The sequence below is a fragment of the Colletotrichum abscissum genome (genome assembly GCF_030869225.1).
Source record: "Colletotrichum abscissum strain IMI 504890 chromosome Unknown Scaffold_28.1, whole genome shotgun sequence".
Classification (NCBI taxonomy): Eukaryota; Fungi; Ascomycota; class Sordariomycetes; order Glomerellales; family Glomerellaceae; genus Colletotrichum; species Colletotrichum abscissum.
Genome location: NW_026850187.1, coordinates 594,033 through 609,682, shown reverse-complemented (window position 1 = coordinate 609,682; position 15,650 = coordinate 594,033). Strand labels below are relative to the sequence as shown.

Below are 15,650 nucleotides of genomic sequence, written 5' to 3'. Positions count from 1 at the left end.
TATGGAGTGAAGGAAATAAGTCACCATCATTTGCAAGCAAAGCAAAGGTCAACCCAGTAGAGCACGGACTTCTCATAAGCTTTCTAGTCTTCCAAGTTAAGCTTTCCTCGCGACGACTCCTGCCTGTTTCTGGCCTGCGCTCCCTCGTATCCAATCAATTAGCCTTTTTATTGCACGTCTAGATCATTTCTCTGCCCCTTCGCCGAGATGCCGCAAACTACACGACCGAGACCCGAGATTATACGGAATCCCATAAAAGCGTACTAGATTGAAAGCTTGGACCTAAGCGGTTCCACGAGTCCTTGAAGAAAAGCTTGTACGGCTCTTCGGATACAATGGCGACTATGTCGTGAAATTGCGAGAGGCGGACCCCTAGAGTTAATCGTCTAAGGATATAAAGCTTCATCATTATCCAAGAATGGCGTAGATAATTACCTCAATACCAAGACTTTTCTCCTCACAAGTGTCAACATCCCGCCCATCACCATCACCAGAACCCTCGAAACCGCCAAAATGCTCCCCTCAATAACCCCTCTCCTCCTCCTCGCCGCCGCAGGAACCTCCCACGCAATCAACATCTGCTGCTCCTCCTTCGCAGGACACACCTGCACGAAAGACCAATACAACAACCACCGCCAAAATGTTATCCTGAACCAAATCATCAACGTGGACGGCCGCAACTGCGTCCGCAAGGGCGCCGGCCCGGGTGCCTGGACCGACAAGAAGGACTGGTCCGAGTGGTACGACTGCCAGCAGTGGGTCGGCCCCGAGCAGCACCAGATTGAGGTCGGGGAGTGCACCCTCTTCTGCGTCAAGCCCAGTGGTCTTCTGAATAAGCCTTGTATTTGAGCTTCGGTATCTTATTTATGATATTATTTACCTCTCTGAAAAGAAATTAAAAAGATACTGCTCGTTCAATTGCTATGCGTTCAAGGCATTCTACCCAATCGCGATCAATTTTGGTCCTCTGAGAGCGTGACGTTTCGTCAGGCAGGCAGCTTCATGACATGCATCAGGGAAGATTCAAGACTCCAGCCCAGAGTGGCCAAGCTTTCTCAACAGACAGACTTTGTCGTTTGTATTGCTATTCAAGTGCCTGAACGCTACCTTACATATCGTTTCCACCCAAATACTAACTCATGCTCTCGCTGTTTGTGTAGGCTACTCCCATCCATTGCCCTGAGAGCCGTCCGCTGCCATATCTCTTTATTCTTCTGCTTCGACTTTCGCTCGAGCCATTACTCCAGAGAGCACTGCAAGATTGTCATGATCTGATTTCAAATGCGTCAGCCCTCATGAAACCACACCTGATGATGGTGTTGCAGGATATGATTGTTGAGATCGCACTCACGCCATTGCCTTGTCAGGGCTCAGCTTTGTGCGGCGTGCCCGTCCAGATTTGCCCAACCGCAATCATACAACATCGCCAGGAGCCTGCACACCATTCATGCACTCGCAGCGGCCGGGTTCACTCTTGAAAAGAGTCCGATAAAGTGGCAGAATGGAGATGAGGGACGCCGCCAATGTGTTGCAATGAGAGGCTATCACCCAGCAGTCGCTTCTGAGATCGTGAGACCTGAAGCTGCCGAGGCAAACCACAACGATAAGCAGGTTGATGGTACTGGTCGCGAAGAAATGGGTCCAGGATATGCACAAAAGACTATGCTTGAAAGTACCATTGCGCTGTCGAAGCAAATCGTACATCGTGTTTGCGGCGAGGAATCCATCGAAAAGAGCGCCGACTAATCTATAGAAGAAGAACTCTGTACTGTTGTGGATGCCCTTGGCGTAGCTGTAGAAGATCACAGCGGCATCGCATGAAAAAAGTATTACCGAAAAGAGAAACCAGAGACCGCCGAGGACCTAGGTAAGCGCTATGTATTTCTTGGCGCTCGGTGTCCAAGCTGCGATTGGGCCCGGTACTTCAGGTACGTCTGGTACTGCAGGTGCGCCCAAGGCTATAGGTACGCCTGGGTTTGCTGGCTGCATATCTCGGAGTTCGTAAACAGGCGGGGGTGAGTTACTGTTGATCGACATGACGAAAAGCGGTGATGTATTCGGGCCCAAGTGGGAAGGACAAATCGGCGCAGAACAAGATAGAGAACGGATGTTGAGTTTGTCGGATAGTAAGAGGCTCTCTGTTTTCTGACATATGTACAACGAATGAAGTAGTGTTGCTGGACCAAAAAGTCAAAGTTGGTGTTCGTGGTGTTGAATGTGTTCAGGAAGAGAAATGAAGTTGCGGAGGTGGGAGGCGTAGGAGGCCATTGCAAACGGTGGGTCATGTCAATGGAGGGAAGTGAGTTCTTCTAAAGATGGTGGCTCTCTGTAGCAGGAAATACCACTTGCTGCTTCCTCCTTGTCGGGACTGCCCACGGGCTGATGCGGCAAGGGGTAGATTCTGTCTTGACGGAAGAGCCGACTTCTGCCTTTCTTTGGAGGAAAGTCCTCGCCCGCAACATTGGAAAGTGTCGTACAAAAACGGAACCGTAATTGCCGGCCAGCAATTACGCCTTAATTACAACAGAAAGAAAGGCAACTCAAGTCCCCCCTCCCAACCTGCCTTGCTATCATCTCCTGAAAGCGTCCCCTTCAGTCTCTCAAGCTTACGTGTGCTGCCTCATATGAATGACAAAATACTGACCAACTATAGCTGAAGGCTCGGCCTCACCTCGATCAATGCGAGCAAGTGGTCCTTCGTCCACAACATCCGTCTTCAATGAGTGGAAACTTGGCATGCTTTCGTTTTCTGCAGGGCCCTCAAGATACAGAACGTATTACACCTACTCAAAAGCTTTGGAAGGCAAGTAGGGAAGAGATAGAATACTTAACAACGCTTTCCCTTGGGTAAAATTCGAGTTCAGAACAGATATGTATCATGACCCTAGTTGTTGGATGAATGCGACCGAGATACGCAAGCTCTCTGGGTGGGGGAATGGATAGGTGAAGTACCCATGGAAGAGTCTGCCCCAAAGACACTTGTCCCATCCTAATATGCAGCAAGTTTCTCGTTCAAGGATGTACGGAAGGCAGCAGCGGTACCGGGTAAATCCACCTATCTAGGAGGGCGGACGTGACTTCTTCCAAGCACAAATAGGTAGGTAGGCACTGCGCTCTCTAATCCCCCGGCCTGCTGGTTAAATGAAGAAAGGCACAGGTGGCGTATGGTACCAGATCGTGCTTGGTCAACGAAAATCTGGATAAGATACAGGTAAAGTCAGGGTGGAGGGAATGGGGGAAGTCGATTGGGGTCGAAAGAGGCGATACTAAGGAAGAGACATCGTTCTCGACAGGGAGGAAGAGCTAATCATGTTAAAATGTTGTATTAGGATCGCTACATATCTTCTCGAGGCCCCAAGTCGTGACGGTCGTGTTCAAACCATACGGAAAAAGAGAATGTTTCCCTGCGCCAGAAACTCCGGTTCGTGGCTTTCCATGTATTCCCCCCTGTTGTTCTGTTTCATACGGTTCAATTTATCCCATGTTCCGGAAAAGCTTGTTGCTTCATTTCTTCAGCCTTGAGCAATGGTGTCGCGAACAATCTTGTTACAGTCGACGGGGTTCTCAAAGACGAACCAGTCATCGCGAGGGATGTTCTTGAAAGCTTTCTCGAAACGTTCTGGCTCGTTCTTTGCGGAGATGCCAATGGCCGCAATGTCAGTGACCTTGCGGATCAAGATGAGCTTGATCCAGCCCTTGAATTCGCGGTAGCTGTGATTGTTGATCAATGCCTGTTCAAAAGCCTTGAGGAAGGGAATAGAATTACTCACATATCACCATAAGCCTCGGGGTCGGACTGCGTGGAGTCACCAATCAGGATGAACTTCCTCTTCGGAAGCCAGTCGTGCACCTTCTTCATGCGCTCCACCTTGTACTGCTCCGTGGCCATGGTCAGCGCCGACAGCAAGCCTGCAACCGTCTTCCAGCTTGAATCGCGGAGAATAATGGACCCGGGCGGGTAGTACTTGTCGCGGAACTCCCTCAGGAACGGGTACAGGTTGTATGGGGAAGCCGAGAGGTAGAACCATGGCGACTCCTGCGGCAAGAGTGCTGAGATGTTCCGGTACAGCTCTGGCATGCCCTCAATTGGTCTCGGTTCGTTGACAAAGGTCTCGCGGAGGATGCCGATGGGGTCGCTCGTCTGCGTCAATTTGATGGTGTCGTCGATGTCTGTGTAGTGCCGTGTTAGCGAACCACCATGGCAAGGTCTTGGTGCTTATGTTGACGTACCTGAGATGATTGCCCATCCCTCTGGAGCAGCGAAGAACGTCTTCATCTCCAACAAGCCCGTCGCGCCACGCGGCACCGCTGCGCTGGACGTGACCGTCGAACCGGTGGGCTGCTCGTGGATCTTGAGTGTATCCGTAGTGATGCCATTCGACCCCGAGGGGCCCAGCTTAAGCTCCTTCTTCTGATGCACGACACGGAGGTGCCGCGCCGGCTGCACGTCCCACAGGAACGGCATGATCCGCTCCTCAATGGTCTTGCGCTCCTCTGCATCGTCCGAGAGCCCAAGCTTCTCGGCGACGCCCTGCACGATATCGACCACCTTGCATTTCGGCTCCTTTTCGAAAATCGCGGCAACGAACTCGGCTTGCCAGCTGCCTAGACGGGAGGGCTTGTATGCTGTGTTGTCCAGAAGCCAGACGATGTCGTCGTCGGTCACGGGTTTGCCCCAGGGGTTGTAGCTGCCGAGATGCGACAGGATGCCAGTGGCGCTCGCGAAGGCCGCCTGCAGGGTCGGCACTGTTGGGTTGGGGAGCTGTGCCTCGACCTCGTCGAAGCGACGTTCTTTGCGGGTTTGCTTCTGCATCTCGTCTGCGAATGCCGCGGGGCTCTTGCCGTCGTCTTTAGCCGCCATGGTTTCGATGTTCGGCGCTGCCTACAAGTCTTTATAGATATGTCTCTCTGTGTGCAACCTTCGCCTCTTGACAATGAATCGACGGTCACTTGGTCGGCGAGGTAAGCAATGTGACTCGAAAAGGGTACTCCTGGTGCCTTGGCGACGAAGTGGTTGGTAGGCTGATGATCCAAGGCTGAAAGGCAGATGTGTCTCGAAGGCAGCTGTTCCTAGTTGACGGGAAACGGTGGAAGATGGTGGTGGGAGGTGCGGCACCTTGGGTAGGCGACCTAGAGCAGATGAATGGACGTAGGCAGTACGGGGTAATAGGCGTATGTCTCAGCTGGGACGAAGAATAGCTGGGAATATGGGCTCTCAGCTACAGTCTGCGCCAGCCATGAGCCGTCGGTGTCGGCGAGAGGGGGGTAGGGCGAACCGATGCATTATGTCAGAGCTAGAGGCGCTGGCTGCATCGTCTGTGTGGGAGGTGTCCGTGACATGGTTTAGGGCGAGCTGTGACAGGTCGGTCCATCAGATGGCCACTGGCAAACTGCCCAAGTTGGACGCAGCAAAGGCTTGGCTTAATATGCGCTTTCTGAACCCTTGTGACCGCCAGCCGTAAATGACCTAGGGAAGACCAGGCAATGACGATGGACCGATCTGCTTGTAGGCGAAGGTGTGTCGGAGGTGTAGGAAATGTGGAGGGATGGAGGGGTTTGGCAGTCGCAAGTCGCAGTCGCACCGTGACATTGGAAGGGGAAAGGTCGCAGGCGGGGGCGGGAGGCATCCGGGGCTCACCCGCCTTACCTAAGGCACCTTACCTCATCAGGCTCCCCTGAGAACTCCTTGCGGTTCGATGGCCATCAACAAAAAGGCATGATCCGAAAATGTCCCGATTGGCACGTGTTCGCGTCACTCGCCAGGGATCCTCCAAGTCAAACAATCACATGGCGCTAGCTTTCTCAAAACTCAAAGACACAACAAACAACATGATAATTGTGGAAGAACATGGCAAAAACAACGGTCTTGTTGAAAGCATCGTGCAAAAGGGCCGTACAGCAAAAGAAATGTCCCTGGCAAGGCTCGAACTTGCGACCTTTGGATATCCCTAGATAATCTAGCGTCATATGTATGTAATATGAGACCAACGCTCTACCGACTGAGCCACAGAGACTGGTTGATTGTGGCTGAGCAGAGCAGTAGGCAATCCAAGAAGGGCCGCCGAAAGCCAGCGTTGAGCAAGTCGGTCGTTTTACTCCGTAAATTAATCGCTTCTTGATTTAATTTCCCTTGCTAATACGAAATTTCTCTTGACTTACTGAAAATCAGCCCAAATGCTCTCTCAGTTGTCGCCATCTTCGATGTTTCTGGTCGGGCTGGCCGGAGCAGGTATTTGTCAGGTTGTCAGACCGAAATCATGGGATACCTAAGTAGGCTACAGATAGGCTATGGCAAAGCCAGATCTTTTCAGGCGAATGTATTCGGTAACAATGACTCAAGCTTTGAAATACCGTATCCATATCAACCAAGTAGAAAAGTTTGTGCAAACTCGCATTTCTTGGCATCTTCTCATCCAGTTCATTTTTAGAAAGCACAGCATCCGGTCGTCGATTTAGCCGCCTCAATCAGAAACCACAGTAATTACCGCAAAGATGACTTCAACCTTCAAAAGATCTTTTCCCATCACTCACATAACTACCGCCTCGGCCATATTGCATATAGATGGCATCAACTTCCTCACAGATCCCGTCTTCTCTCCGGCGGGCACAGAGTGGGATATGGGCCTAACCGTGCTCAAAAACACAAAAGGCCCGGCCACACAACTCGAAGACATCCCCGTCATTGACGCCGTGCTTCTAAGTCACGAAGATCACCCGATAAGTTGGACGAACTCGGTCGGCGCCTTCTTGACGGCCGCAGGGTTCTCACGACACAAGACGGAGCCCAGAAACTCGCGCCTCGTCCTGGTGTCAAGGCTCTCAAGCTATGTGAAACTACGGTGCTTCGCATAGAAGAATAGGACTTTAAGGTCACTGGGATACCGTATCAGCATCTTCCCGAAGGTGAAGTAATTGGCTTTGTGCTGAGAGCAGCCACGGTTCGAGAAAGAAATGGCTTGCCCAACGTCATTTACATCTCTGGCGACACAGTCTACCTCTGGGAGATCCCCAAAGTATTATTGGAGAAATACCACGTCTCATTTGCGATCCTCAACATTGGTTCAGCGGAGGTTGCGATATCAGACCCTCCTTTGCTGGTCGCCATGGATGGGAAAGAGGCTGGGCGGCTGTTTCGCGAGATTGGAGCGGATGTCCTGGTGCTAATGCATTACGAATCCTGGGAAGACTTTCCGGAGAACAGAGACCAGTTGAGAGTAATATTGGAACAGGAGGGCGTTTCTGACCAAGTGCGCTGGCTAGAGCTAAGAGCCGAGACAAAGATACTCTAAATTAAATAGTAATAATGCTTCATTGCTCCCAATAAGTCTCAAATTCTATAATCTCGAGTTGATAGTAGGTATCACTTTCCATGGTGAACAGTCTGTAAGTAGCTAGTGATGCTACTGACCTAGATATCCCAAATACTCGGGTATCATCATAAAGCTCTTCCATAGGGCAGGGCTGCAGTAACCCTCGTTCTCCTCTTCTTGATGTTTGAAAATGAGCGCATACCAAAGCAACGCAGCCTACTCTTTATGAGTATTGTCTACCTTACTTGGAGTCACACCCGTCTCAGCGTCGACAACGCCATGACCCATGTGTGCTGAGTGAACAAGAGAAGGATTCTCGGCCTTGAGCTTAGCAAACTCTTTTTCAGCCTCCCATGCCCAGATACTGTCACTGGCAAAGACGAGATCCATTTCTTCCAAAGTGCGTTGATTCGATTCGGGATAAAGTGCCCAGACAACAACGAGGGATACGAAGTTGACCGCACCGAAAAGATACAGTGTCTTTTCGTTGAGCTTCTCAAAGATTGTAGGGAGAAGAAGCACCTGGAGACGGTCTCAGCAGGGGACAAAACAATAACACGAGGGACAACTGTCGTGCACTCACCGTCCATCCGTTTCCTATCGACCATCCAACAACACCCCATGCATTGCCCTTGGCACGCACTTGGAGAGGGAAGATCTCTGCGGGATATAGCCAGGGGACCGTCAACCAAGTTGCACCGAAGACCGCGGTGTACAAGAATACGAAGAAGGTTGCGGCACCACCCAGTCCAGAACGGTTGCCAGGATTAGCGTTAAGAGTTGCTCTTGCCAAGCCTCCGGCACAAAACATGCAGATGCCTTGGGCTACAGCACCCCAATACAGGGTCCAACGTCGTCCGATACGGTCTATAGTAAACACGCATATCAAGGTTGCAAACTAGATAATGTCAGCTTTTCCGACCATAACATTGAGATGGGTAAAAACTTACCATGTAGGTGATGTTGTTCACACCACTGACCCAAAGACGCTGCGCGGAGCTGATGCCGGCAATCGTGAAGATCGTGGGACCGTAGATCGTGATTCCCGCAATTCCCACCCACTCTTGCAGAATTTGAAGCCAGATGACAAGTTGAACACGGCGACCGGTGTGCAGTTTGCCTGAGCCTATCCCGAAAAACATGGCAAAGTAACTCTGCTGTTTGGCGGTGTCGTGTTCCAGGTTTCTAATGCTGATGATCTCCTGCAGCTCTGCTTCTGCGGCCTTTGCATCTTCACCTTCGTTTCCGCGGAGTCTGCCCAAGATGAATCTAGCCTCCTCTTCTCGACCTACTTTCACGAGCCACCGTGGAGACTCTGGCATGAACCAAATCATGATGAACAGAGCGATGAGAGGGATTATCTGGAAGGCGATGGGGAATCTCCAGATGAAGGATGAATTGGGGTCCTTGTACTTGGACGTGCCGCTATCACCGGGTTAGGTGCCAATAATATTGACTTGGTGTAGCAAACTCACAATTGTAGCCAATATGCAACAACAACACCAAAGATGTTGAGAGTGAATTCTATGGCAACAAACTTGCCTCTGGATGTATGAGAAGCTACTTCTGTTGCCCAGACTGGAGTGATGGCGTTCAACATGCCGGTGCCGATACCATTCAAGACTCGTGCTAGGATCACCAGTCAGGTCAGCGTCTCAACGTCAGATTAAAGATTGGCGACTATGCCAACGTACCACAAAACATCCAATCCGCATTTTGGGCAGCGGTTTGAAGAGCCGCAGTGCAGATAGACCAGATGCATGCTACGGCAATAGTCTTGAGGCGGCCATATCTATCACCGAACCAGCCTCCAATTAGGCATCCCACGAGCGTTCCGGGAAGGTAGTAAACGGCAACCTAAAAAAGTGTGAGACCAGAAGGCATTCAAAGCGGTTAAATAAATACTTACGATCCCGCCCTGCAACAATGGCTTATCAACAACAACAATCTTTTGCTGCTCGTCCCAGTGACCAAATCCCATTAACTCAGCATAGTTCCGTGCAGTGTTAACGCCGCCCATCAACCCTGTAGTACCCGTTATCAAACTTGTTTCACTCAAGCGATGGTAAAGGTTTCCACCTGCCTTGGTCGTAGCCGAAGAAGAACACGCTCAGGGAGGCTACGAAGCACACTGCATTGAGCAGCGAGCCCTTGTAGAGCCTGTTGGCGGCACTGTACTTCGCAAGGAAACCCGTTGGACTTGGCATTTTGGTCTACTGTCTTGTGTCTTTTCTGTCATGGAAAGTCGTACAATCATGCTGCTGCAACGTCTGGAACACAAGATCAGCAGAAAGAGTCCAAAGAGGAGGTTGAACTCCGGAGAGGTCATAGAGGTAGTACTTATGTAAGATTTAAATCTAGATTCTTAATTTCGAGGGTCCATTGCATCGTCTTTACCCCCACCCATCCCTCCTCCAAGTTTGCTCTCCCCACACCCCACGTTTTGAACCGCACGTATCCCATCGACTCTACGGGAACAACAAAACCCGGCGGGTGACATCATTCTAACATCCTACCAGCGCACTTGCACCATAACAACCTCCAACGGCGGCTCCGTACAAGTCTGGCGCACTCTCAGCCAATTCCCGGCAGGCAAAGTACCGAACGACTGCAAAAAAAGCTCGGGGCGTTGGCCGGTTTGTCGCCGAAGCCTGCAGGAAAGCTTACATTGGGGGTGGAGACTTGCATGTTTTTTACCCAACGGCTGATCCGCCATGAGAGGGACTGAGCGCAGCGAGCGGCTGTAAACGGGATTATCATTGCTTTTTGTGGCATGATCAAGTGACGTCGAGTGAGGAGCCAACCCCAGGTTACACTAACAGGCCAAGTCGCGGCGGACAGAACGCCGCATTGCTCCCTAACATCGCACGATGCCATCGCCGGCTTTTACTCTCTATACCTATGCCAGGCCGGTGACTCGAACTTACTGTGTAGGGTGCACCGCTACCTTGCATGCTCGTGACAGGGACCCAAGGACTGAGATCTTGAAGGATCGCTCCGCATTGCCCCCGTCTTAATGACTCAGATACTCCCGATGATCGGTCATCTATGCCGCCTTCCTCGGGCCTGCTCCGATTCTCCGACTTGTCCCTCCGGGGCCGGAAGCAGCACATGAGTACCTGAAATTGACCGCGCCTAGTTAATGCCTGCAAGCCTATGTGTTCGCAATGGAGAAACTCCATTGAGCTTCACGATGCCAAAGTGAGAGTTGGGTAAGGGAAATGATACAGGCATACTTTTTGACCGTTGGTGGCATCTGTGTGAATTCTCACTAAGTCATACAAGTTGTGTATGTCAATTCCCGCCAGGTATGATGCTTTTCTCTTCAGACTTGTTGCCGCATCAAGGAACAGTGTACAAACGCCCGTCAACATTTCCAGTACCCAATAGCTCAAGCCCCTTTCCGACATCCTCGAATACAATCTCTTTCATGAACGGTTTTATCGACCCTGATGCGATCAAGTCCAAAACTTCTGTAAACTCTTGAATGCTAGCGCTCGTCGAGCCCTTGAGCGAGACATTCTGTGTAACAATCGCCGTCGTCGTAATTTGCACGCTCTGTGCCGCAAGCCCTCTAACACCACACACCCGCCAGGCCTCACCGAGGATATCGCAGTCTCAACCGTCTTCTGCGCTCCTGCAAAGTCCAAGATAACATCGAATATTTCGCCTGAGAACGTGCTCAAGTCTGTGGCACAGTCGACAGCACCGAATCCCTTGGCCTGTTCAAACTTGTTCGTGTTGATGTCGACGCCAAAGACTCTAGCACCACGGTGTGCCGCAATCGCCAGTCCGTTCAACCCCAAACCGCCTAGGCCAATGACAGCAACCGTGTGCGATGCAGATACTCGACCCTCCGCGACGACGGCGTGGTAGGCAGTAGCAACGGAATCCGTAGCCACAGCAGCCTCGGCAAACCCCACTTGATCTGGAATCTTGACAAGATTCTTGATGGGAGCGACAGCATATTCGGCGTATCCACCGTCGCAGCCGACACCTAGAGCTTCGTGGAAATTTCTTTCTTGGATTGGATGGCCTACACAGGCAACAGCTACCCTGTCACCGACTTTGAATGATGTGGTTGAAGAGTCGCCTAGCTCAGTAATGATGCCAGAAACCTCATGACCCAAAGTCACGGGCAGCGCGCACATCCACGCTGCGCCGCCGCCGTGGAGGACGTGGGTGTCGGAGTGGCAGAGCCCGGCGGCTTTGACGCGGATGAGGGCCTGTTCGGGGCCCGGAGATGGGATGGGGACATCTTGGAGGGCAAGGCCCTTGTTGGGGCCGAGGAAACGGAAGGCTTTCATGGTAGGCTGAGCTACCTTATGGTGCGCAAGAGAGTATGGAAGCTGAATGGTCCTGTCAATTGTCTTGCTACTTCTTCAAGCATCGCTGCAGAGCTCTTTTGTAGTTCTACATCCGCGCCGCTATCAGACTCAACGGGCATCTTGATACCTCAGACAAAGCAATCGTGAGATTGTCAGTGGATTCGCTGCTGTTGATATACGATGATTCATAATGAGCTCAAACCTTAAGTTGCGGGATGGCCATATAGGGTAATCTCTTGTCCAGGCGTGCCAGGGCACCCTTGATCAACCCAGGCTCGGCACTTACCCACCTCAGCATGGGGGTGGGCAGCTCCGGTGATAGAAAGTGGCAACAAGTCACACCGGCAGAAGTGGTGCATCTATCTAGGCAGTACGAAGAGTATCAGCTAGGTAGATGCATGCAAAATTGCCAAAGCCAGGCAGATGTCGAAGCGACCCCAAAAGATCCAGTGATCAGTGATGCCAGACACCGAGTTATCAATTACTACTCATATTCTCAAGCTGCCCATCCTTCAATAACTTCATAGCTCACAGCATAGTATATCTGTGAGTAATACTTGTGCTGGCATCAACATCAGCATTCAGGGCGTCTCTGAACTCCCCTAGAGACAAACGTCTCTTTGACATGCAAGACTCAATGACTTCGGGGTTTCGTCTGAGCAAGCCCATGTTGACTAGACTAAACGGGCCTTCCTGATCAAGTGTCCCCACAGCGCTCGCCCAATCTTTGGAGGCATCGAATCCCTCGGGGACTCCTTTGCCAGTCGAACCGAAGGAGAACATGATGAAAGTTCTGCAGCCGTCGCCACTACCGCTCTCGCAAGCTTCATAGCTCAAGGAGTAGCCTCTAGCAATCAAATGACTCGCAATAGCGGCAACTGCGGCGACGGTGCTCGGGGAGGTGGGGGGAAATGGCCACTCAACAGAGCCAATCCATTCAGCTGTCGCCGCTTTCCCGCCATCAGCTGGAGCATCCCAGTCGATAGGCTTTGCGAGCCCGGGTAGCTTGTCACTAAGACTTGCGGTTAGCGAAATCTTGTTCTTGTCAATAGGGGTTAATAAGCTCTCACATCAGAGATTGCAGCCCGTATGAACTCTCAGCTACAGTATTTACTTCAGCCATGATGAGACTTTGCGGCCGTCGCTTTTGAGCAGCATGCCAGGCTACAATGTCAGACTGGGTGGTGTTGTACGTCGCTGTAGGTTTCCCATCAACATCGACATGGATGCTAGCCGTAGGACCGCTGACCGAGGCACAGAATCCAAAGTCCATTTTGCAGGCTCTGGTTTCTCTCGCAATGTTCTCGAGATTCAAGTCCTCGTGGATGGTTTGGTTGAAGATGCCGATGAGGAACTGCGAAGTAAGAGACGCGTAATAGCTCCCGCTGGTTCCGCTAATTCCATTTCCAAGTGATCCAGCATGGGTAATCATGGAGGACTGATCCATCATTGATGAGCCGTGAATCAGGTCTTTTGGTACGTTCAGTTTAGTAAGATTTCGGGAATAGTGACTGTATCACCGATACTAGGGTGGCTGGTCTGTTTCTTACCTCCGGGATAATGAGCGGTATGGAGATGTAAAACATCTAGCTTTAGACAGGAAGGAGACGAGACCTCCACTCCATCTGTTAAACAGAATCCGCTTCAGTAAATGTCAAAACCCAGACAGTCTTCCAGGTACAACAAACAAGTATGATCGGTGTCGTTCTTAATCTTGATAGTAAGTGTACGATTTCTTTGACAAGCGGAAAGCCAAACGTCCACCTTGACTCCTAGCAAATCTTGCTCATCGCTAACTGGACTATCAAGACACGATTTAGAGAAAGTCCAGACTGCGATATGATCTCCTGGCTGATTGTAATCATTATGGAGGTCGATCACATATGCCGGGGACATGATGGAGGCTTCCATAGGTAGAGGAACTTGTCGGTATAGAGTTGTTGCAGGGTCGAACTCTTGATGGCTCATGAGTGATGTCCTGCCTGACGCAAACAGAAACCGGACGGAGCGGACCAACAGATTATATATACGAACCCTTTTCTGACTGTATCTTGAGTTAAGCTCAAGTTGGAGAGTCCCCCTGAAGAAATCTAAACCTCTCCGTCGCCGAGTGCAATTTGGCCAGCCATCCAATGATCCACCATTCGCTCAGTAAGTAGGCGTATTTAGGGTGTCGAATCCAAATTCACGATGATGATTTTCAACCCCTGACCATACTAAGCCGGGACATGGCATGCTACCCTACTTCCAAACCAACGGCATGCCTTTTCGACTAGTACCCTTAGGTAGGGAGCTTTAACTCATCTATTGAGACAGCATGATTTGAACACAACCTACTGCATGTCTTGAACAATTTGCAATTTGAACGGGAAACATAGCACTGGAAATGTAGATGCTGAAAATGTCTTGGCATCATCGTCGCACATAGCACTCTAGCCACGTTAGTTGAAGACGTTGAGTCTCAAATTTCAACCTCTCAACGCGATGAGCATCCAAGTTCTGAACTTCCTACTCACGGCATTCTACATCTCAGACACAAGACTGGTGAAGTCGTCATTTCTGGGACCGAGAAACCATCGAGAGTCTAGCAGTAAGCCAATGGGAATCAGGAGCACGTATAAAGGGTCTTACTGCAGAGCCTGGGGAACAGTTCACCCAGCCACATAAAGACAGAATAAAAAGGGCCGAATCTCTTCCTGGAGTCTCAGGGAGGTAGACGGTCCTGACGTCTAGCATGTCTCACTAACTTCCCGAAAAGCAGCACGACCCCGACCAAAGTAGGAGTCTGAATGGCTGTGGCGTAAGCAAGACTGTATTGAGATAGGAAGAGGACCGGAATTAGGAAAGAACGTTAAACGACGTATGCTTCTATGTTTGGACCCCACGGGGTCGAGGTGGCGCATGGGATGCCCCCGGCCCGGGACCCGGGGAGATGGCACTGGGTAATACTAGGTACCGTAGCCGTGGCGAAACGATGCAAACAACGTTCCTCGTTGTCTGATGGTGCACACGATTGTAACGAGCTAGGAACTCTTGTTTCAAGCGGTCGATCTCTCACTGGGGCTTTCTCTAAATCAGGCAGACTTGACTGCATCGTACTTCACCTTTTTGCATCTGAATCCATACGGCATCGAGGCGAGGCCGCGATATGGCATAACATCCTTGGCGCTTTTCATAACGCGGAATGCTGTGTTTTTGCGCAGGCCTCTCTGCATATTTGGGTCTTTCGTCATTTGTCACACCCTATTTCAAATACGTTTTACGACAGGCACCTTTACTGGGCGCTTGCTCCGGTATGGATATAGCCTGATTTAATCTCAGCCCTATGGGGATTAAAGAGTGGCTTCGAGGCTATGTCTGAAGATGTTGCATTGTAAAATTGAGAGAAATGTTGAGCTTGAAGAAATCAAAATGTGTTGGATTAGCTTTCAGTAGGGAGAGACAGCTTAAAGCCTCGGCCCTGTTCGCCATAACATGCGAGTGCAAATTGTACTTGACACCAACGATCTGGAAGCTTTAACCAATCTACTTCAAAACCACGGAAGCGGATTCGGCAATGTCTGTGACCAATTCTCAAATAAAGGGAACATGGGGGTTAGAAACAAGTCTCAGCCAGTGCTGTTGGCTCTGGAGGATAAATGACAGCCGGGGGTGTCCAAAAGTAGGAGTTTTACATCCATATCCTTTCGGTGAAACGTACCTTTACATGTAGATATACTCTCTCGAACGGATTGTTTTCTGTGCTGGCACCACAGTTACCGCAGGAATGCCAAGGGCGTGTATCCGAACGTCTGCGGATATTCAGAACTCCAGCCTCCATACATCCTGCGAAAGCGCTTCATGGCAGTTGAACCCAGCACCAAGCTACGTAGGGCTCTCACTTTAGGTGTCCTAGACCACGGGTTCAGCCTGAATGGCACATGCACTGAGTCATGATGTACATGTCTTGGAAAACTAGCAGTACAACGCGGGTATCCGCCTTCTTTGAGGTTCTCACGTTCCTCGCATCCCA

The 15,650-nt window shown here is 50.7% G+C and overlaps 6 protein-coding genes across 6 annotated transcripts; 2 read left to right on the top strand and 4 right to left on the bottom strand.

Annotated features, from left to right (window-relative positions):
* Positions 1-513: 513 nt before the first annotated feature.
* On the top strand, positions 514-849 carry CABS01_10869 (uncharacterized protein; the record flags this gene model as incomplete). The annotated part of the gene is made up of 1 exon (XM_060544224.1): positions 514-849. The coding sequence occupies one exon, from the start codon at positions 514-516 to the stop codon at positions 847-849; it is 336 nt and encodes a 111-aa protein (XP_060398948.1).
* Positions 850-1,413: 564 nt separating this feature from the next.
* CABS01_10868 (uncharacterized protein) lies at positions 1,414-1,704 on the bottom strand (the record flags this gene model as incomplete). The annotated part of the gene is made up of 1 exon (XM_060544223.1): positions 1,414-1,704. One exon carries the CDS (start codon positions 1,702-1,704, stop codon positions 1,414-1,416), a length of 291 nt encoding a protein of 96 aa, XP_060398947.1.
* A 1,808-nt stretch (positions 1,705-3,512) lies between these two features.
* Positions 3,513-4,861, bottom strand: CABS01_10867 (uncharacterized protein; the record flags this gene model as incomplete). Its single annotated transcript, XM_060544222.1, has 3 exons — positions 3,513-3,711; positions 3,771-4,170; positions 4,231-4,861. The coding sequence occupies 3 exons, from the start codon at positions 4,859-4,861 to the stop codon at positions 3,513-3,515; spliced, it is 1,230 nt and encodes a 409-aa protein (XP_060398946.1).
* A 1,631-nt stretch (positions 4,862-6,492) lies between these two features.
* On the top strand, positions 6,493-7,289 carry CABS01_10866 (uncharacterized protein; the record flags this gene model as incomplete). Its single annotated transcript, XM_060544221.1, has 2 exons — positions 6,493-6,807; positions 6,891-7,289. 2 exons carry the CDS (start codon positions 6,493-6,495, stop codon positions 7,287-7,289), a joined length of 714 nt encoding a protein of 237 aa, XP_060398945.1.
* A 237-nt stretch (positions 7,290-7,526) lies between these two features.
* CABS01_10865 (uncharacterized protein) lies at positions 7,527-11,617 on the bottom strand (the record flags this gene model as incomplete). Its single annotated transcript, XM_060544220.1, has 8 exons — positions 7,527-7,832; positions 7,894-8,208; positions 8,261-8,735; positions 8,786-8,939; positions 9,005-9,167; positions 9,220-9,335; positions 10,694-10,832; positions 10,913-11,617. 8 exons carry the CDS (start codon positions 11,615-11,617, stop codon positions 7,527-7,529), a joined length of 2,373 nt encoding a protein of 790 aa, XP_060398944.1.
* Positions 11,618-12,024: 407 nt separating this feature from the next.
* Positions 12,025-13,534, bottom strand: CABS01_10864 (uncharacterized protein; the record flags this gene model as incomplete). The annotated part of the gene is made up of 5 exons (XM_060544219.1): positions 12,025-12,122; positions 12,196-12,650; positions 12,709-13,108; positions 13,189-13,263; positions 13,327-13,534. 5 exons carry the CDS (start codon positions 13,532-13,534, stop codon positions 12,025-12,027), a joined length of 1,236 nt encoding a protein of 411 aa, XP_060398943.1.
* Positions 13,535-15,650: the final 2,116 nt, after the last annotated feature.